At 30.1% G+C, this 22,232-nt stretch overlaps 2 protein-coding genes across 3 annotated transcripts; one reads left to right on the forward strand and one right to left on the reverse strand.

The window, feature by feature from the left end:
* The first annotated feature begins 526 nt into the window (after positions 1–526).
* LOC126858730 (26S proteasome non-ATPase regulatory subunit 5) lies at positions 527–3,196 on the forward strand. The gene is made up of 2 exons (XM_050609223.1): positions 527–892; positions 1,321–3,196. Exons 1-2 carry the CDS (start codon positions 693–695, stop codon positions 2,663–2,665), a joined length of 1,545 nt encoding a protein of 514 aa, XP_050465180.1. The 5' UTR covers positions 527–692; the 3' UTR covers positions 2,666–3,196.
* LOC126858727 (O-acyltransferase like protein) lies at positions 2,970–21,611 on the reverse strand. 2 transcript variants are annotated; one of them, XM_050609215.1, is made up of 10 exons: positions 20,631–21,611; positions 7,754–8,049; positions 6,977–7,152; positions 6,583–6,734; positions 5,663–5,794; positions 4,677–5,236; positions 3,976–4,281; positions 3,633–3,807; positions 3,388–3,530; positions 2,970–3,319 (listed from the first exon to the last, which is right to left on the reverse strand). In XM_050609215.1, exons 1-10 carry the CDS (start codon positions 20,929–20,931, stop codon positions 3,194–3,196), a joined length of 2,367 nt encoding a protein of 788 aa, XP_050465172.1. In that variant the 5' UTR covers positions 20,932–21,611; the 3' UTR covers positions 2,970–3,193. The 2 variants fall into 2 exon arrangements, with proteins under 2 accessions (XP_050465172.1, XP_050465173.1); XM_050609216.1 differs by having other exon boundaries at positions 5,663–5,761; positions 20,631–21,605.
* Between the last annotated feature and the right edge of the window lie 621 nt (positions 21,612–22,232).

Below are 22,232 nucleotides of genomic sequence, written 5' to 3' on the forward strand. Positions count from 1 at the left end.
ATATTTATTTTTTACTCTATATATATGTATATATATTTATACTTATTATTTTTTGATGACCGCATTATTCTAAATATTTGTATTGTAAAACAACGTCATATTATATATATTTTATATTAAATTTCTATTATGTGATTTATATTCTAATAATGTTTCTGATACGATTAATTAAAATATAACAAATTTTTTTCGTTTTACATTTAATGATTTTGTCAACGTTCTTTAATAAATTACACACACACACGCACACACACACACACACACACACACACACACACACACGTTGTTTAATTTCATAATAATTCATTTATTTTTTTTTAATAATAATTTAATTTAATTTAATAATAATTAATTTAATAATTCATTTGATATTTTTAACAATTTAATTATATAATAACATTTAATTTATATAATAATATCTATTTAATATCAAAGATTTGAACGTTTTCATTCGATATCAAATTTTTCGTTCCGTTGTGTTTGTCAGTTGTTTTTTTATTTGCCCAGCGCAGGCGCAATATCGCACGGCTAAACGTAAATGCTCATTCATTTTCTCAAAGACGTCCCTAACCTGGAAGAGAGAGTTATATTTACGTCGATTAACGCTTATTCACGCGACGATTAATACTAAGTGCTAAGTGCTACTGAAAGTTAAAGTGAAGCGAAGGCGAAGAATCGCCAATAAATCGACCATGACGGAATGGTATCAAGCAAAGATTTTACGTCTATGCGAATTGAACAATGTCGAGGAAAGGGAGGATATTGTGGTAGACATCAAGATCAAATTCAATAGCTTAAACAACTCGGATCGCCGACAGATCGCTCGGAATTTGGATTACGAACCACTTTTTTTGCAATTACCCTTGACTAACATACTCGATGATTATGACAGGTGAATTTTCTATAAGTGAATCGATCTCTTAAATTTAACATGAAATAGACAATACGAATATTATGAGCTAATTTTATTGTAAACGTTTAAAAAAAATAAGATAATCAATATCTTTCTAAATATATTAGTTTTGGACATTTATATTTGCAAATAGTCCAAATGGATATTTATAGGATACTTGAAAACCTAGAGTTAAATATGTTAAAATTAAATATTTACAATTAAATATAAACAATGATAGTTTAAAGATATGATAGTTTAAAGATACATTTAAATTATTATTTTATACATACGATTATTATTCTTATAAAGTGTAATATGGAATGTTGCTTCATTTTTATATGTAATTATTATATGTGATATATAATTTATTCAAAAACTTATATTGTTAAAAAAAAAAAAAGTTTAACAACTTCTTTTTATTGCAGAAACGTTAGAATTATTGAACAGATATTCGACATTTTGGACATTATGTCCAGTGTGCTAGAAGGGGGAGAAATTTATCTCAAATATCCAGTAGAAATACTTGCCCTGCTAAATAATTCACATCACATTATAAGAAAACGTGTGATATATGAATTGAAGTCAGCATCTTGTCATTGTCAAAAGAGATTTCAATTGCTCGATGACACTGCTCTTCTGATTTCTATTATAAACAGTATCGGCGATGACGATTTTGCAGTTGCTGACTGCGCGATGTCAATAGTGAAGAAAGCTGGAATAGCTCCAAATGATTCATATTTGTTTAAGGATGAAATCCTGAGGGCATTTGCCAAATTGTTGCAGAAGAATGATACTATAAGCTTTCGTGTTTATGAAGTGATAGTGTTCATAGCCAAAGTATCCAGGAGGAATTTGGAAATGTGGGGTCAATCAGGTTTACTGAACGGTTTAATCAACTTTCTAGATAACGAAGATATACTGCTTCAATTAAACGCCTTGACAGTATTATCTGAATTAACGATATTTGAAGAAGGTTTAAGTTATCTGGAACAGCAGGGAGTGTTGAATAAGTTGGCTCAAAAGATAGCACAGGCCAACGAGAATCCTTTGTCACATCTTTTGATTCCCGGTTTGATGAAGTTCTTTGGTAATATCGCGCATCATTGGCCCAATGAATTATTTTCCAAATATCCTGTGGTAATCTCCGCGCTATTTGAAGTGTTTGATAGGGTTGTGATGGAGAATGAAGATGTCCTAAAGACCGCATTGGATACTCTGGGATTAGTGTCTGCGAGCGTCGAGGGCAAGTATGCGTTACAAGCTCTAGGAGATGCGATGCCCAGTGCTCTTAAGAAGATCGCCGAGATAGTGCAGAGAATGCCAACTTCTTTAAGAATTCACGGCCTCTATTGCCTTGCCCTTATACTCGAGGTCAAGAGCGATGAACAAGACAATAGAATTTTGTCCCTGACAAAACTATGGTTCGATTCGTTATGTGATGATCCATTAGATATGATTGTATCGATATGCAGACAACCGTTCAAGGATATCAAAATAGCCGGTTTGAAGGTTTTGATGCAGATCAGCTCTCAAGTATGGGGACAAGAATATATATCCATTCATCCGGGTTTGGTGGAATTCCTATTAGATAGAAATATCGAATCGTTCACAGAATGTAAGCGGGCCAAGTACGAAATTGTAGAATGTTTGTCTCAAGCGGAGCCAAATATATTCGACTGGGATACTATACGGAAATTTAAGCAATTTGTTGATGAAGGTCCGTTTTTTGTCAATGTTAATAGAGAAGTCGCGATAGAGGGGGAGGAATAAAGAGGAAGAGGAACAAATCTTTGCATTATTATTTATTAAATGTTAATATTAAATATATATATTATATGCAACATGTAATGTAAGAAACTTTAATAAGATGCGGTCTAACATTTATTTTGCATTTATATGTATATATTTTTTTTTATTTTTTTTTTTTTTTTCAAAAACATTAATTAAAATTAAGATTTTTACATTGTTTCCAAAACCGATTTTATTAAAGCGCGTATGTGCGCGTTTATTCTTTTTCTCGCACTGCAAGAACATTGTGTCAGAATTTATATTGGACCTTATATATAGGTATATATACAAAGAAAAATAATTTATTTTATATTTAGCGATACACAGAAAAATCCATGCTGTTACATATTTGAGACAGATGAAAAGTGGTGTTAATACAATGTCTGATAACATTTTACCATTGTTTTGCAGATCTTTACAAAACATACATAATATGTGTAAATAAAATTGTATAAATAACCGTACGAGCGGTGTGTAAGTGTGTGTGTTAAATATATTGTAATTTTTATATTACATACGCCTTCGCTTTTTCGGTGAAAGAATCTTCAGCATACTGACTACCGGCGCTTCGAAGGTGATCGATATTATGAAGGAGAACACGTAAGACAGCACTAATTGTCCTATAAATGTTATAGCCTGAAAAATAATATTTTATTCCATACTTTATTATTTTTTGCTCGTCTTTTCCTTGATGATAAACTTACCACAATATCCTTCCCTAAATGAAACGGTGAATCTAGATTCATAACAGTCAGGCGAATCACAAGCGGATGAACTAAGTAAGCGCAATAAGTCACTCTGCTGAATGGATACAAAAGTGGCCACGACAATATTTTATTTACATATCCTGAAAATATAATTTTTATTTAATCCGTTTAATGCAGCGATTGACTCTAATCGTTACAATTAGTTTAATAATTTTTTTTAATAAATAAGTTTATATTCTCACCTCCGTAGCCGGTGCTACACGCTATTACGATCCATGCTAGACCGAGTGCCCACGCGCTGTGACTTAAGCTAGAATACGCAGCGGCTGTAGCGGGTGTAAGTTCCGCTTCGTATAGACCGTAAAGCAAACTCAAAAGACATGCGGAAGACAGGAGCCATCCCACGACGATGGTAGTCTAGAAATGACAATGTTAGAAATTATTTCCAAATCTAATTTGTGCATCGAAGATTTAATTAAAGAATTAATATTGTACAAATATTGCAAAGACATCTAAGAAAGCTTCCGATCTTTCAAATATAATATTTTTTAAGGTATATTTCTTGAACTTTATAGCTGATCATACCTTGGACATTTTCACTTTACAATCAGTCTTAAAGAGGAAGTAACCGACGGACATCCCGATCAGGTAAGGACCTAATCTCGTCCATGGCTTGTCGTAGATCTTGTCAAAGAGGGCCAACGGGTCATCCGAGCTTGGCATGTGATTATTAACTAAAGCAACATAGCCGGTAGTTGCCCACGAGCTTATCAATAGACTGACTAATGCGAAAGCTGCGATTTTGAAGTGAGTCGTAGCCAATACTAGTATGACACCACCCACAATGTAGAACTGTGTATCGTCTGCTAGATACCAGCTCCAAAGCATGCACTGCAATGTCACAATATGAATTCATATAAATTTCATCTATGAAGATGCAGAAAAAATAAAATTTATTAATTATTAAAACAAAATAAAAGAAGATTAAAAAAGATCAATATACAGTTTAAAAGTATTAAATTGAATTCTTATTTTATAAAAATAATGGATGATTAAAATCAAGATAAAATTAAAAAGAAGAGATTAAAAAGTCATTCATTTAAGCTATATCATAAATCAGGAATATATAATGTCATTCTATTACAAAATAATAGAATTAATGAAGAAATATTTATCTTTAGAAATCATTAATTAAAAATTTGAAAAACAAGATATCACAGGAATATATTTCTGTTAATTGTACTTTCTTAAGTTTGTAATATTTTGTAATATTAAACAAGACGCACCATTTGCTCGACGGGAAACCAGGTGTTAATATAGAGCACGTTTCTCCACCAATAATTAGGACAATTGTAATGATCCTCCGTGGGAGGCTCAAAGACGGAGTTTGTGTGGAAATACTTCATCGAGATCTCAACCAGACCCAAGACGAACATGTACGGCGCAGTAAGCCTACTGAATCTGTACATAAGAAGCCCGCTGAACTTCAGGGTACCCGCGACGAAGCCTCGCGTACCCTGTGTGAGCCTCTTCAGGTCACCCTTTGCGTTGGTTCTGAAGTATAGGAAGCTCACGAGCAAACCACTCATGAAGAAGAAGGTATCGACGCTGAAGGCTCCGTTCGTGACGGTTTGAAAAAGGAATCTCTTCTCCACAACCTTGCGATATTCCATGTTGTCTGAGTACTTGAAGAGAACGATGCACGTGTGCCCGAGGATAACCCAGGCCATCGATATCGCCCTGAGCCCATGCACGGTGCTGATAGTGTCCCCTCCCACATTACGGTCGCAGATGATCTTCATGTTGACGTGAATGGAAAACGAAAGCAAAAGTTCCTCGAGGATATCTATAAAAATAATAGAAATGTCAAGGAAAGTTTATTGTTTCGAGAATCATAAAAAGAATTTTTATTTATATTAAAAAAATCATGCATTTCTAATTTTCTGGATCAGAGAGTTAGATCTTGTAATTATTAAATTTTTTTTATTTTTTATATTTTTCTTTTTTAAACAGTCCAAGAAACAGAGGAGAATAGGAATTTAAAAAGAATTCTTTTTTTTTAATTTAGTCATATTGCTAAAAAAAAGAGTGCGTTAAAAATATAAGAAGATAAAAAAGAAAATATCTAATCACTGATTTCGATAATATTGAATATATTCAAGTTTATATATGGTTCTTAAATTCTTGCGATTTATTCCAATGCTCGTTAATTTTTTTTACAATAATATTTTTATTTCTAGGGTTATAGATAAGACACAAAAATTTAACGTACTAAGCTGTCGTTCTTCCATGGTGGACGTTGGTTGCAAGCCATTCTCACGATCGTTGTTATTATTAATCGGCTGCGCGCTATTGCTGCTAGAATCTGCCACTGGAACAGGAAGGTAGACCTTACCTTGTACAGCTATGGAATATAATAATAAATCGTGTCACTACTTCTGGTACCGTCCTTGTCTTGTCATTATAGTCTGTGAGTGGTAGTCGTGCTTCATATTAATCCATACTTTATTTCTCGCGAGACGACAGAAACGCACCGCTAAGGCAATTGCGTTTCGCGAGATTACAGCATCATCCTTTAGAGTTACAGCGAGATGAGTTAGTATAGCGAGCTATAACGTTTTTCTTTGTAAAGCAGTTATTACGCTATGCTGAAACGCGTCTTGCTTTTTGTCATTTAGTTATTATTTTCGTAAGTCTCAGCTTTTTTAATTTTGTAGAAAACGGTTCAGATTCCTCGTATCTTTCTTTTGTTTATTCATTCATCTTTGTTTGGAATAACATTTTTCCTCTTTAATAAATATATTCATTTATGATATTGATTTATAAAAAATATAGTAATTAAAACGGTGAGATTTTCACATCAATCAAACTATAAAAATAGACATACTTATATTTTTTATTCGATTTTAATTTGCTGTTTTAAATTTAATATTCATAATTTGAGATTCAAGTACAAAGAATATCAAGAATTCAATATCAAGAAATTAGGTAAAGGACGCCACTCGTATTTTCAATAAGAAAACATCGACTTTGAATTGATTGAAAAATCTAGAATTGAAAGAATGTACGAGGAATCTGTGGCATCCTTTTCTAAAAAGCAAAAAATAAACGCGAAATAACATTATCTTAATGCATTGATATTATCTTTGCAATAATAGCAGAGATGATCAACAAAATTCTTCAGTTATTTACCATTTAACACTTTCCCATTGGTGAGATTATCGAGTTTCCCGTGCTTCTCCAAATCGTAGATTACATTTTTCTTGCAGGCTACTTTTTTCGATAGATAATAATCGTATCCGGTGCCGAGGATCATCAGTATCAGGACAATCGTGCTGACACCGCTAAAATACATTGAACATTTCCGTCATTCGCGCGCGTTTAATCACAATCCATCAAAAAGCTTTAGTTTTCAACATTTCAACTTTAAACAATTAAATAAAAAAATAAAACGATTAAAGCAATACAAATATCATGTTTCACTAAATGTCATATCAAGTAATATCTATCTCATTTTTGCACAAAATATGGCGTTTAGTTTCGTAGTTTAACTTTAATCGAGTATCTTATTTTACCGCAAACTTACAATAGAATCCAGAAGACCGGATCTGTGTACATGTCGTATAAATTATGCTGATCTCTGACTTTTTCGATCAACGAATGTTTCGTCGCGAATTCATCCGCGGCGAGTTTCCCGATCACGGCGACGTCGGATGCGGAGCACGAGAACGGCAGACAAACACCCAGGTGAATCAATCTTGTCTGGCAAATAAGAGAATAAATTTTCTTTATATTAAACTTTGCATAAAATAGTATAATGCAAAAAATAAGCACTAATTTACAGGAATTTATCGAAAAAGATATTCTACTCCATTTCTTCGTAAAATTATACATTATATTTACATTAAGATGTTGATTTTAGTACATTTGCATTTTTAAAAATAACACAATTAATATACTAAAAGCGTAAACATCGGTAGCATTGATCTTTTTTTTGTTTAACTGTAAGAAAATATTATGTTTATGAAAATAAAGATATTCTTCTTTTTCTTTTTTTTAGCAAATTATAGCAAATATTAAATTACAGCAATTACTCTTATAAGCATTTCCTTTTTAGATGTTATAAAATTTATATTATAAATTTATATATAAATTTATATATTTTTATTATGATTTTTAATATTATTAGTACTATATAATTTGTAATATTGAAGGATATGTTTCTTTGTGTGAAACATTCTGTAGAAATAAATGTATTTTGTTAACATAAGTTTTTTTCACATTTTAATAAAATGGGAAAACAAGTGGAAAAACATCGAATAATATTTTAATAAATAAATTACATGATATTGATGCTACTTACTGTTGTATATCGAGACGCATTTATAGAAAGTCTCATCATGTAAAATCCTAGACGATAAGGAGGCACATCGATGGAATTTGTTTGAGTCCACATATTGCTTCCGCTGAGGCCTATATTGATTACTTTTCGTGGCTCGGTATTAAATTCTCGTACCTCCTCGATCGATGATTCCGTACCAATTTTAGGATTCTTTCGACTATAATCTTGACCGATGTACTCACATTCGGTGGCTGATCCAATAAAATATGAGTTTCCCCAAAAGAATCCATTGGTGAATCTGCCCGATGCATCGTCCACTGAAACGAAATAACAATAATCATTTTCGTATATTTCGAGTTTATTCGAAATATACGATTCGATAAAGATATAAAAAATATATAAAATTTATTACTAAATATTTATATACATCGCAGAAGAGAAAAATATCAGTAACGGTGTTTTCTTATTTTTTTTATTATTCTATTATTCATGTTACATCACTTTTGATTTTGATATATGTATTAAATATATTTCAGGAAGGAGAGATCAATTGCATGTTGGTCGAAAAAATCGTCGATGCGAGAAGTAAGATCACGAGTTTTGGAACACCTTGTAAGTAACAAAAGCGATGGAGAACACTTTCATCGAAGAGCTGTGACGATCGAGCCGGAAATGGTCAGTCAGGTGACTGCGGCGAAAGTACTTTTATACAAAGTAGGTCGACGACTCATGAGAAAGTGAAAACGAGAATCTAATTTCCGATTGCGAGTGTGAAGGACGATGCGTTGAGAATCTTAAATTTGGAACTAATTACACTTATCGAGACATTTTTTTTTTTAATCAAACCACTAAAAATTTTATGTTTTTACCGACTAATTTATTTAATTACATTGTTCTTATTACTAGAAAAAAATATATTAAAAAATATTATACTTTTTATCTTTTATAACTTGCGTGAGAGACACGTATTTTAAAACGATTGAATAAATTTCTATCATTAAATCAATTAGAAGTTATTTATATAATTTTCTTAATTTTTTTTAATTTTGTCTAATCTTTATCTATTTTGACAACTTAATTTGCTCTTCAGTTTACAAATTTATTGCAATCCTACGCACATAGATACACACACACACACACACACACACACACACACACACACACGCACGCGCACACACACACACACACACACACTCTTCTATTTATAGTAAAAAGTTAGCTAATAATCGTTTATACAATTTTATTATAATTTATTTATCTTTACTAGTGTAAATCGTCCATAGATTAACCAACAGTATTGGCTATTATCTAACTTGACTAGTAAACTTCGTTTAAATGTCAAGATATTATGATTTCTATTTGATTAAATAACCGGACTGCGTAACGTTAATACATATGCATTTAACGAGAGCACCAAAGTGTGTTTTTTTACAAGATAATAAGATAGCATAATATCTCCTTGTTATCGTAATTTAGGCAATTTAACGCGAGAGATGGCGTGTCAGAGCGTCATCATCGGGAAAGCATCACAACGGCGAGGCGGGAGGGTTTGCCTTTCGACGAAATATGCACTTTCTATTCAGGAAATAAAAGATCTTATTTAATCACGTCAGCATATGACGAAGGATTTACAAGAATGTATTACATAGGCCTACACTAGGCTTAACCGCGGATTCGTTACGTCACTTGTGATTACGTATTTAAGGTTGCGGTCATTATTTTTCGTGTTCGTCACCGTTTTTTGAAAAACATTTGGGAATTTTTTAAGGTTTTGTCTAGACCTAGAACTAATTTTAGTTCACAGAAAAAAGTTTTATAAAAGATTGCTCAAGTTATTTATTTCAATGGTCTTTTTCTAGAATCTTTCTAGAATAATTTTTGTTAGCAGGATAATGATTGATCAAATTTGCAAAAAAGAAATAATAATAAAAAATAACTAGAAAAATTCTTAATTTAATTATAAAATTAATGTCTTTTAATAGTTTATTAATTATTTTTATTTTTATTTTTATATGACAACTCTATTATTACTATCATTTTTTTTTTTAGAATCCAAACAATTTTTTCGGATAATGTCTTTATATTATTTGATAGATCTTTGAAAATTACTCGAATAAATTTTTTTATATCATGCGATTTTTAGTATCATGCATTAATAGAATAATCTCGTAAGTTCTACTAATCGACATTTCAACATTGAACTCCGTAGAATTTTTATAAATATTCTGTTACGAAATAACTGCAATATCGAGTTTATAAAAATAGATGCAAGTTAAGTTTTTTTATCTTTATGATTGCAGTTCCAGCTAAAAAACTTATAATTCACTGTAATCAGCAAGCTTTGATTGCATCTTGATTTTTTGGTTTTAGTATTTTCTTAAGCATTTATTAACAACGCATATAAATATAAATAGCATGTAATTAACATTTTTATTCACGTTTTTGTTATCCTTGTTATCACTTAAAGAAACACTGATGCAATCTATTTTTTACTACATTAATTTTTATTTATCTTTTACTATACTTACTTCTCAGAAAGATTGCATATCTGTTAATTATATGTTGATTGTAAAATAATGTGAATAAAAATAATGCGAATAATTTACAGGAAAGGATAATTACGGTATGCAACATAAAAATTATGTAAATGCCATCAAGTCATTGCTTATAAAATCGAAATTGTAATATTTGCGGAATATAATGCACACATAAATAGGCGAGAGATTTATGTGAAAAGATCTAATAGAATTTCCGTATTCGCATTCCAAATGGATTAGATACGCCTATACAAAGATAATGATGAGATAATACCTTATCTTCTCTCTTCTCCATATCACAATATTTATTTAATTAACATTTTAAATTATTAATTTTAAATATACTTTTTTCTAATTTCAAAAAAAAGAATGTTTTATTTCGTAAAGACTCTATCGAGAAAAAATTTATATACAAAGATTGATTGTAACTTTCTCTTTGATTTGCATAAAAAGATTCAAAGAAACAAAATCAAAAAGAGAAAAAGAAATTTTGAAAAATTTCATATCTTTTTTACAAAGAAAGACATTTACTTGTCGATCATTGACATTTACTATTGTCAATGTTTGATGATTTATAAATGATTTACGTGAGGATTCATAGTCAAATTAGAAAGACTTTTAAATTATAGATTAGTTGTAGTTACAGTTCTATATTGTAAGATTTTAAAGTCAAGTTCATGATCGGCACGATTTCCATTGCTACAAAACATAAGTAATCAATGCAACACTCGATCTCATTGACTTTGGAATCTTAATAACATTATTTCATTCACGCAATTGCTGCAACACTATATCGTGGTTAGAATCGTAACATAATTCTAGAGAACAACTAACCGTAACAATTAAACGCTTAATCTCAATTTAACAAAAATTTTCTTTTTTGTTATAAATTTAATGTGTGTATGTGTATGTGTTATATGCTTTATATTATAAACATTTTAAGAATATATAATTTTTATATTATATTATTTACATTTTTGATTATCAATATAGATAAAATGTGTTGTATATTCCTTCGTAAAAAAAGAACAATTGGTAATTATTAAAAACTTAAAGAAGATCAAGAATTTGGCAAATGTATTATCTAAAAAAAAAAAAAAAATACGTGTACACAATAAATAATCGGAAATAACGGAGAAAGTGTCTGTTTGTTGCATTTACACGTCATCCTTAATCAGGTTGAATAACACCAATTCTAGAAGTCAATCATAATCATTCCATTCTGCAGAGAAGTAGCTGTGATTAGTCAGTTTTAAAACTACGGATGTTATTAAACTCAATTAAGGATTATATGTAAACGTAGTCATATATAATTCTCTTACCTAACTTCTCGAAACTTTATCGTTACGTTCATGAACGTTAAATTTATGTCAGATTAACAATAAGCAAAATTTCATTTTATAATGTAATTATTTTAATAGAATTAGAATTGCGATATTTTGCTGAGAAAATAACGTCAATTTTTATTTTGAAAATTTGAAAATAAAATAACAGGCTATTCGATGCATGAAATAATCAAATAATTTAGCAATTGCAAGATTGGGTTTACAGTTATCTGCTAGAAATGTTGTAGCTATTTTATATTATATTCATTATTTGCACAAAATGTTTCACAGACAATATCTTAATTGACTGTTTTCAACTCCGAGTATTAACTATCCACGGATATGGCTGAGGAATTCTCGACATTTATTTTAATTATATTTTGATTTGACAGTTTTATAATACAGACTCGTTAAATTGTTAGACAGCAATTTCCTGTCGTGATTGCAGTAAATTTCACGTACATTTGCCAGAAAAAGTCCAACCAGAAAGTGCGTTTATTCTCAACAGTGAAGAAAAAAAGAATGTGATCTTATCAAAAAGGTAATATTATTTAGCACGTTTTATTATGCAACGTTATATTCTCAAGATTCGTCTTCAAAAACTTTAGGATTCTCTATTGCATTACTATTGTTTTGAATTTATAATAATTAGTAACAATTAATAATTAAATACGGAGTACGCATGAAATATATATTCTTGTTTATAATTCTAAGTAGAACCAGCTTCTTGCATCAGCGTATGCATTTTTTCAATTATGAAAATTTATTGTTTATTTTATTGTTACGTAGATCTATTTGTATACGTAGCGCGTATACAAATGGGAGAAAGTGTGAATCCGAAGATAGAGAGAAACGCGTTTGCGTACTGATTGAAGCTAATGTTGCAATACCACTATCTAATCGTCTGGCATTGATAATATTAATGTGCTGACATTGGTTTGCATTTTTCAGTTGACGGAGGTCGCATTAGCGAGAGTATAAACGTCCTTGATTACGAAATTGGATACGAAAGTGGAGCGTATATACAATTTTCTTTCCCGCGCGATATTCTGGTGAAAGCACGGGTTTATCTAGATCAGAATTCATAATTTTGTCCAGTAACTTGAACCTTTTGACATTTGAATTTGGAATAATTTGGCTGTTTTCTTAATTTAGTCTCTCTCTCTCTCTCTCTCTCTCTTTTTTTTTTTTTTTTCATATGAGAATATATCACTTTCTTAAATATGACATACATTGTAAAAGGACAAATTTATGGTTTAATTAATTAATTTTTAATTAATTTTTTTAATAGTATTATCGACTATTAAAAAATAAAGTTTTAATAAATTTTGAATTAATTAGATCAAATATATTTAGCTGGAATTTTTTTAAGAGAATTTTTATAAATAACAAGGTATTAATCGGTTTACGGATTCACAAGTAATCCAACTAATAAATTAGAAAAAAATTAGAGAAAAGTTAGTACACAGAGACATATGGATTAAAACAGGGCAAACTATTATAAAAATTACGTGACATTTTATTTTTTACTTATTTTGTATTTACACGACGGAATACTGGACTGACTGATTCAGCAACATTCATTTACGCGAACGAAAGCGAACATGTGAATTTTAAAACGTATGTATGTCCTCTCGAAAGAGAGACACGGTAATTTTCTTTTTCCGACATGCACGAAAATGTGTAATAATCTCGATACACGAAAGTGAAACGCATCCCGTTTCTAACGCAGCTGTCATTTATAGTCACGTTATTGCGACAATAAATTGATACGTTTCAAAACGAACCCATAATTGGTCGCTAGTGAAACAGTCGTAGTGTGATTGGCCTTTTTGTTTATTCGCAATTGAGCAACACGAGTCCGATCAAATCAAAATTCTATCCGTGACGGCATACATACATGTCAACGGTATGGTCAACGTATTTGTATGCATCGATCACAATGCATCCGACTCACTCTAAATCAATCAGGTTGCAATTTCATGTGGCCCATATTATTGTTGTAATAAAAAATATTACCTTTTTCGATATCATTTGAAATGTAATTATTTATCTAAAAATACATTTTGGATGCGATAGAAATTGTTAGACACGATCATTCAACATAGTAATTTAGCGCAGAATTTTTTTCAAGTCGCTCCAATATATTGTGATTAAGGAATGCAACAACAGATGTGTTTAGCGATGATTGTAAAAAATCACAGATAATCTTGGCTGAAGAGTGAGCGAACACATTTGCCAATTTTTGGTCATTAACGACATATACTTTCTATCCTGTTTCTTTCTACTTTATTAGCATTTAGAACCGTTACTTATGGAATCGTCATTTTTCTGATAAATTGAGACACCGAAAAAATTTGGCCGTTTTTTTTTTCATATTTCAAAAATCTGCGAAGAGAATAAATAATAATTTTGCTAAATTTTTTTAGACAAAAACAAATATATACACAACTCTAGAATTCATTTTTTTTCGAAAGACACTCGCGACAAGTAGATTAAATTATTTTATATCAATTTACATTTGAAATATTATTATAGCTGTTAATTATACTTGTTACCGCAGATAGATAAATCATCATTTATCAACTTTAATTACATGTAATTCCCTTTGCATTAATTTCATTTCTCTTGGAATCCAGCAATAATTAATAGCATTCCTTTATTAATATCGCATTATACTTACGTGATTAGGAATTTCTTTGACTAAATAAGTAACATTTATTTAATAGAAATGATCGAAAAACAAATATTAATCTTATAATTTTCTTTACAATTTTCCTCATAGTTCAAGCATTGGAAACATATCTTTGTAGTAATAAAAATGAGGTAATATCACAGTGATATATAGAAAAATTGCGACTGCTACAATCGATAGTTTAATTATACTAACGGTGCTCTTTAACTAGTAACAGTTAATTTTATTTAATTTCACTGCCAATCATTGTCGAATGTCAATCTGCGGTTAACTTGCTACATATGTAGATGACGTTTGTATAACATAGAAATTACTTAATTATAATGGGTCGGACATTCGCACGCTACATAATCACGGAATATGTCTTTACACGTGAAATATCTATCATGATTGCAGATATATATATATATATATATATATATATATATATATATCAGATCATTTATCGTTTTATATAGTTTTAACTTTGAAAATAGAATTAATTAAGTTTTATAAACATAACTTTTTAAATTATATTTATAAAAATAATCGAAACAGGAAAGAGCGCGCAATGCTTTTAAACGCGTTAGGATTAAGATATCTTTATCTTGTTTTATATAGTTTTGCGTTTTATTTAACGTAATCGTTAATATTTGCATCGTTGGAGAACGCGAATTGTCATGGATCGAATGAACGTAATCCTATGACATGGTACTCACTGATATTACTATCTAAGGCAAATCGTTTAGGAACAGAAAGGCGCATTTCCGCGAAAGCGAAAGCTTGCGATTTCATCTCCAGCTGCCACGTAACTCTCCCTTCTTGAATAGTATAATCTCGCTAATCGCAATGTCGATTTGAACTCGCGCCGCTTTCTAATGTCAATCGGGTATCCCCACAACGTCTTTGTCTTTACAATGCAATTGTAAAACAAAAATTATACACGCACATCATGCATCATGCTACATGTATATTTTAACATATACATAATCCTGATATATGTGTGTGTTTATACATCTAAAGTCTCTCGGAGAGATTTATTTATGTAACTCTTGGATAAGGATCGCAGGATGTTTTATCAGCACTTTCCAAGGGTAATGAAAAAATATGGAACGATCAAGAAATTGTAACTTTCTTTTCGATATATTAAAATTAGTTGCCTCTTAATTTTATAATATCTTTTATAATAAACTAATAGCTTTTAAATTAATATATATTATTAAAATTAGTTGCTCTTAACGACATATACTTTCTATCCTGTTTCTTTCTACTTTATTAGCATTTAGAACTGTTACTTATGGAATCGTCATTTTTCTGATAAATTGAGACACCGAAAAAATTTGGCCGTTTTTTTTTTTCATATTTCAAAAATCTGCGAAGAGAATAAATAATAATTTTGCTAAATTTTTTTAGACAAAAACAAATATATACACAACTCTAGAATTCATTTTTTTTCGAAAGACACTCGCGACAAGTAGATTAAATTATTTTATATCAATTTACATTTGAAATATTATTATAGCTGTTAATTATACTTGTTACCGCAGATAGATAAATCATCATTTATCAACTTTAATTACATGTAATTCCCTTTATTTACATGTATTTCCCTTAATTTTATAATTAAATAATTGTATTGATGAAACATGAATGTATAATATAATTTCTATAAGGCAAAATAAAATAGGACAAGTCAATGATAACAAGTCATACATTTTAGAGAAAATATGTAATGCTTAAATTATACTGATGTAAAAAACAATATTTGAATTTTTATCTTTGTAATTTTAGAAAAAAAATATGCTAATAAAATAACTAAATTAAATATACACAGAAAAGAGTACATATCTTTTTAACGAAAATTTTTTTCTACCTCTTTTCCATCTCTTTAAATTAGACGTGATTTTTACGCTTTCGCATGTATCTCATTTTACGCATATTTTATAATTGAACAATTATATATTCAGCATAATAATTTAGCAATTTTCTTTCTAGCAATTTGTAACAATAGAAACGAGGAAGTGATATTTTCTATTTGTGAAAACAGTGAAATATACAACGCGTGAGAAAATAAGCATCTCCGAAAGAGCGACGTCATGTTTGAGACAAACGATTCTTTTTTAAAGTTTTTATAACGGTAATGTTCCCTCTAATTGTAATTCTTTGCGTGCACAGATGCATCTTTCACCTTTGCTCGGGTATAAAGTTCGTGAGATTCAGGAATACCGTGACGATGATGTATATCGCGGGCTCGCGAAGAGTGAAAGTGGACGATTAAGTTTGTTTTCTTTCCTATTACGACCCTGTTTTACGTGTGTAATGATTGTTTGATGAGGGGAACGAATCGATCGAAAATAAAATTCGATTGCAAAAATCGATTCGAGAATATTTTCTCTCAATAAATTGCATCAATACTTTTTCGATGACTTTTTCCTAAATTTTCGATCTCTGAGAATGAACGAAAGAGTGAAAGAGAGAAGGAAGAGAGAGTGAGAGATATAGAAAGAAGTGAACCCTGGCCCACTTAAAACTTTTACCTGAACGCCAGGTAAAAGTTTTAGGTCCCTTCTCAAGTTTCTTCCGGAACAAGAAATTTGGAACACGGAAAAAAAAATTTCTTTCTGAGTGGTTGTCTGAATAATTTCGAGTAAAGTAATGGGATAAACCGCATAAGATGGAGAAATGTACAAATATAATAGAAAGCATATATATCGCGATTTATATACAGATATTATGACATCGCAAATATATGTAATTTTTAACTATTTAAACTCTTCTCTTTTACTATGATAACGAATACTTTCGAATGATATAATGTTTTGAGAGGAAAAATAAGTTATGTAAGAATTGACAATATGTAAGCTCTCTTGTCCGTATATAAAAAAAAAAAAACATATCGTGTTTAAAAATCAACTTCAAAATATGATTCAATGTGTAGGCTCTCTTTTCCGCATATAAAAAAAAACACGATATGTTTTTTTTTATATGCGGAAAAGAGAGCCTACACATTGAATCATATTTTGAAGTTGATTTTTGATTACCCTAGAAAATGCTTTCAAGCGAAAACAGAAGTCGTAAAGTCGTGAAAATCTTTTAATGCAGTCTAAGATAATAAAACTTTTTACATTTGAAAAAGGTAAAAAACATTTTTCTTATGACACGCGTGAAAGTCGTAAACAGACTTTTTCAATCAAAAGATAACAAATTATTACACAAATTTTACTGTCAAATTTTAATTTGTTATATCTCCTAAACTAATATCTTTTAAATTAATATCGTTAAATTTGATGGAAAATTACTTAGAGAAAAAATATATCCCCTTTTTCTAAGTGGTGAAAAAATTGGCAAAAACTGAACTAATTATGTATATTCATCAAATATTTCTCGCTTTCTTTCAGATAAAAATTAGATTATTTTTTCAAAATTAAACAAAAGCGAAGACATTGCATTTTACACACGCTCGGCGCACGTTTAACAAATATATGGAAAGTAGTATTGACCGAGAAAAGTGAAACGAGGACGTGACTCGGCGCTACATTTCTCGTGAAGCCGGTACGTTTGATTATCTTTGTCTTGTCGCTAAAAAAGTGAAATTCCTCAAAACCATGAAAGTAGATAAATCAGGAAAGAATAACGGAAGAAGAGATCGAAAAGCAGTTATTTGTAAGAATATTTCCGACCGGTGTCTTTTTTTTTCGACCGAAAAAAAGTGTGAACCGAATGACATTAACAGATGATTCTCCGAATCATCATTAATCTTAAAAAAGTTAACGAATTTAATTTTGACAAATTGAATATCAAATTTACTCAAGGAAAGTTACGAAGTAGAAATTGTCACTTGACACCCTTAATTGATATGCAACGTAATTAAGTATCGCGTTTTTGATTAAATCTCTAATCAAAATGACGCAAAATTAAAATCTACTTGACAATTGATGATCAATCTCTCAAGTGATGATGATTTGATTTTATTAAAAAAATAGCTTAGTCTCAAGAGATCAAATCTCGATTCAATCTGTCATTGAAATAATGACAGATGATCTCGAGACACTGATGACCATCCTTACGAATGCATTTCGTTTCTACAATCGTGATGCAATCGAAAGAGATCATTCGAATAAGTTGCATCTCACTCGAATGATTTAGCATGATTATTTTACGATGCAATGTAACTTAGAAAGCTGCATGAGGGAGAAAGTTTACAATGCATAGGAAGTGACATATATATGACATATACGTGGAGCATATCAAAATGTTCTGTACAAAACGCAGAATAGGATGTAACAAATCAAGAAATAAATCTCTATGTCTAATGTAACAACATTGATTATATAAAGGAATATCATAGGTGTGTTAAGAGACATTTATTAACGACATAAAAAAGAGAAATATAATAATTATGAAGAAATATAAAAATTATGTAATTAAAGCGTTAAGAGAGAAATTATTTCAATTTTATTGAATTACAATTTGTAGATCTATTTATATAATAAATTATGATGAGCTTCGTTTATTATTATTTAATCAAAAGTACAAGTTTTATTATTGGAAATGTTTTGCTTTTTCAATTGTAATCGTGTTGTCGTACAATGTGTTGACTTTGCAATTTCTTTATCTTTATGTTTCTCTTAGTCATTACAAATAAAAATACAGATAATTGTAATCGTGTTGCCGTACAATGAATTTGTAATCTCTGCTTTATCTTTATGCTTCTCTTGGCCATTATGAATAAAAATAAAGATATTTGTAATCATGTTGCTGTACAATTACTTTGCAATCTCTGCCTTATCTTTTTGCTACTTTTGATCAGTAATAAAAACAGAACAAAAAAATAAAATATAGCACAAGAATCTTCGTGAAAAAAAAATATTGATGTATATTATTATTTTTTCTTGTTTTTTATTGGAATAAGAACTTAATTATACAGTAAAACAACTTTTTTGCACAAGGCAAACAATTTGTTTCAAGTACAGAGGAAATCCTAGTTGCTGCAATAAAACGAGAATTTCCTTCATAAAACAGGTCTGCTTGCCTTGTACGATAAGTTCATCTTCTGTATATAGCAGCTTCACACATTATGATAAAAAGATTATAATAAAAAAGATTATAATAATAAAAATAATCACCTAAAGATTCTTGCCCTGAACTCTCTAAGTTTCTCTTCCGTGTATTTGTATTTCTAATGAGACTCAAGAAGATAAAGCAGAAATTGCAAAATTATTATATGACAATATGATTAAATATGCGAAAGATTTTAAATTCAATAACTTCGAACAATCTCTAAAATGAAGCTTATTACATAAACACAGACCTAGAAAGTATACAATTCAATATTCTATATATAATCAATGCTTCTTTCGACTTATTAGCTATGATCGTATTATATTAACAAACTGAGATCGAGATTGTTTTGTTTCGAACATCGAAACTTCGATTTTATAAATTATTTAAATTAAAAGATATACAATGCATTATATATTCTAATTTCGACATTGAGATAGTTTAGTAAAACTAACAGTTTACTAAAGTTGTAATATAATTCATATTAAGTATTAGTCACAAAGAAAAAAAAATTATTTTTTAGAAAATGTGATTAAGATAATTTATTTTTATTGTTTATTTATTATTTATTATTTATTATTTATTTTTATATTTATTATTATAATATTATTTCCGAAATTCATGAAATTAATCAATCAAAATTTTGTAAAGATCTCAAATATTTTAAAAATTTGTAATAAAAGAAAACAATTACGATCTTTACACTTTGTTACTACTGCTACTAATGTTGCGGTTGCTGTGGCTAAACTTTCTATTGACATAATAATTTTTGCTTATTTACAATGTATGTAATAATTTTATAATATAGATATAAGAAGAAAAAGAGGAACACGAGCGATAACGATTGACCTGCCACTATATAAATAATAGTTACATACATTCGTCTTTCATAATAAAAACTAAATATAGAATAAATTCTTATATTAAGTTGAAGGAAAAATTTTTTCGTTTTTTAACATATTAAAATTATATACAAAAAAAAGATGAATTACTTTCTTACCAAAATATTATAGAAATAATTTATAATTTATTTACATGAAATATATTAATATTTTTCTCAATATTTTTCTTAATTGATAATTTTTAGATATAATTTATTATTTGTGTCTTTTGATCAGAAATTTCGTATTTTTAGCTTAATGATTTATTAACAAACAAAATATATTTTTAAATTTATAGCATAGAGGAGACTTAGAGCTTTATATAAATAAAAAATTTTGGATTTAATTTAATTTAGAATTTAAAGTTTGAATTAAAATACACAATTGAATAGTGTAATGAATAGCAAAGCTTAATTTTACCTTTAAGAGCCCATAATTCTTCATTTTTCAAAGCCTCGACGTAAGTTGTAATATCTTTGCCGCATTGCACCCCGACGGCGTATTTTCCTTCGACCCAATTTTTTACTAAATTACGCGCACTGAAAACGTCCAATGTTTCTGACAGGCTGGTCCAGTTTTTTTCTACCACATGGGTCGTCCTTGGCAAGCTTCTTACTCGGAGAATCGATTCTTCTGCGTTGTCATTTGGTATACCGCTAGATATCTCTTCGGCATAGATCGCAGTCAACGATATAAACAAAGTGACAATTGGCAAACGCATCGTAATTCTAATCTTATGTTTATCTCGTAAATGTAAATGTTCACAAGAAAGATCGACGAGGCTGCGTTTTGGAAGAAAATTCGCGCGCGAAACGTTAATCGCGAATCTTCAGCATCGTCGTCGATTCAGACAGCAGGCTCTTCGTGATTGATCGTCGAAAAAAAATTCTCTTCCGATGTCGATCTTTCTGTTCCCGCTAAACAGACGTACGTCACCGAATATCTGAAAAGTCTACGAGCAAATAAAATATCGATCCTCTGTCAGGATGCTCGTGACATTGTCGGGACGGTTGTCACAAAATTTGCCTCACGTGTTTCCGCACTTGGACAATTGAATCTTGATTGATCACGTCGATCCACGATTTAACGAAATTATGTCAATCTTTGAAATTCCATTTCTGTAATTGTCAGAAGATCTTGATAATGCGATCTTTCAAACTCATGGCAATGTCAATATGTCGAATTTGTCGCATCTATTCTCAATTAAAAAATTAAATAATGAAGAAAAAGATATGATATGATGTCTTCTCAGAAGCTTTCTTTCTTGCTGGATGATCACGGATCAACTGTACGAGTAGATTGTAGTCCGGCCAATGGTTCTTGAATATTTTGCGGCACCATAATGAAGAAACTGGTGGGGTCGAGTCTTCCTGCGGAGTGAAAACTGACAACCTTTAGCACGCAAGGCAGTTCGAATTCGTTGACAGAACATGTGCTCGGGTACGCTTCGGACTTCTAATAACCAGAGAAAGAGAGAGAGAGAAAAATGTGTTTTCTTTTTAGTTAAATTAATGTAATTCTACTAGCTCTTCTTCTTAAAACAATTTGACGTTCGAGTATAGCTACTGCTGTATATAAGAATTGCTTGAGTGTACAATTTTTTGCTAAAATAGTCAACATTTGTTAAAGAATCTGCAATTAAAATTCATGTAGTCTTATAATCGAGACGTTCGTGTACACGGAATTTAAATCGAACTTATCGGTTGAAATTCGGAAGAAGTTGACATCAATTTCCTAGGATAATTTTTTATACAACAAAAACGGGTATACTTTATTTCCCACGTATATTAAACGAGATGTTTAAAAATCAACCGCCTCAGAACTTTCGCTCTGAAAGGAATAAATTAATGATATTCGAGAGTGTAAACATTAATAATATTCTTAGAATTGCGCGTCATTACTCTGTCACGTTTAAATACATTACATAACTATAATACCGGTTTCGCATTTAGCATCATTTAGCGTAAAAAAAAATGTCCATCCGTTTTTCGGTCCGGATGGTTGATTGATGCATATCGTATG

This window comes from Cataglyphis hispanica, chromosome 2, assembly GCF_021464435.1.
Source record: "Cataglyphis hispanica isolate Lineage 1 chromosome 2, ULB_Chis1_1.0, whole genome shotgun sequence".
Taxonomy (NCBI): Eukaryota; Metazoa; Arthropoda; class Insecta; order Hymenoptera; family Formicidae; genus Cataglyphis; species Cataglyphis hispanica.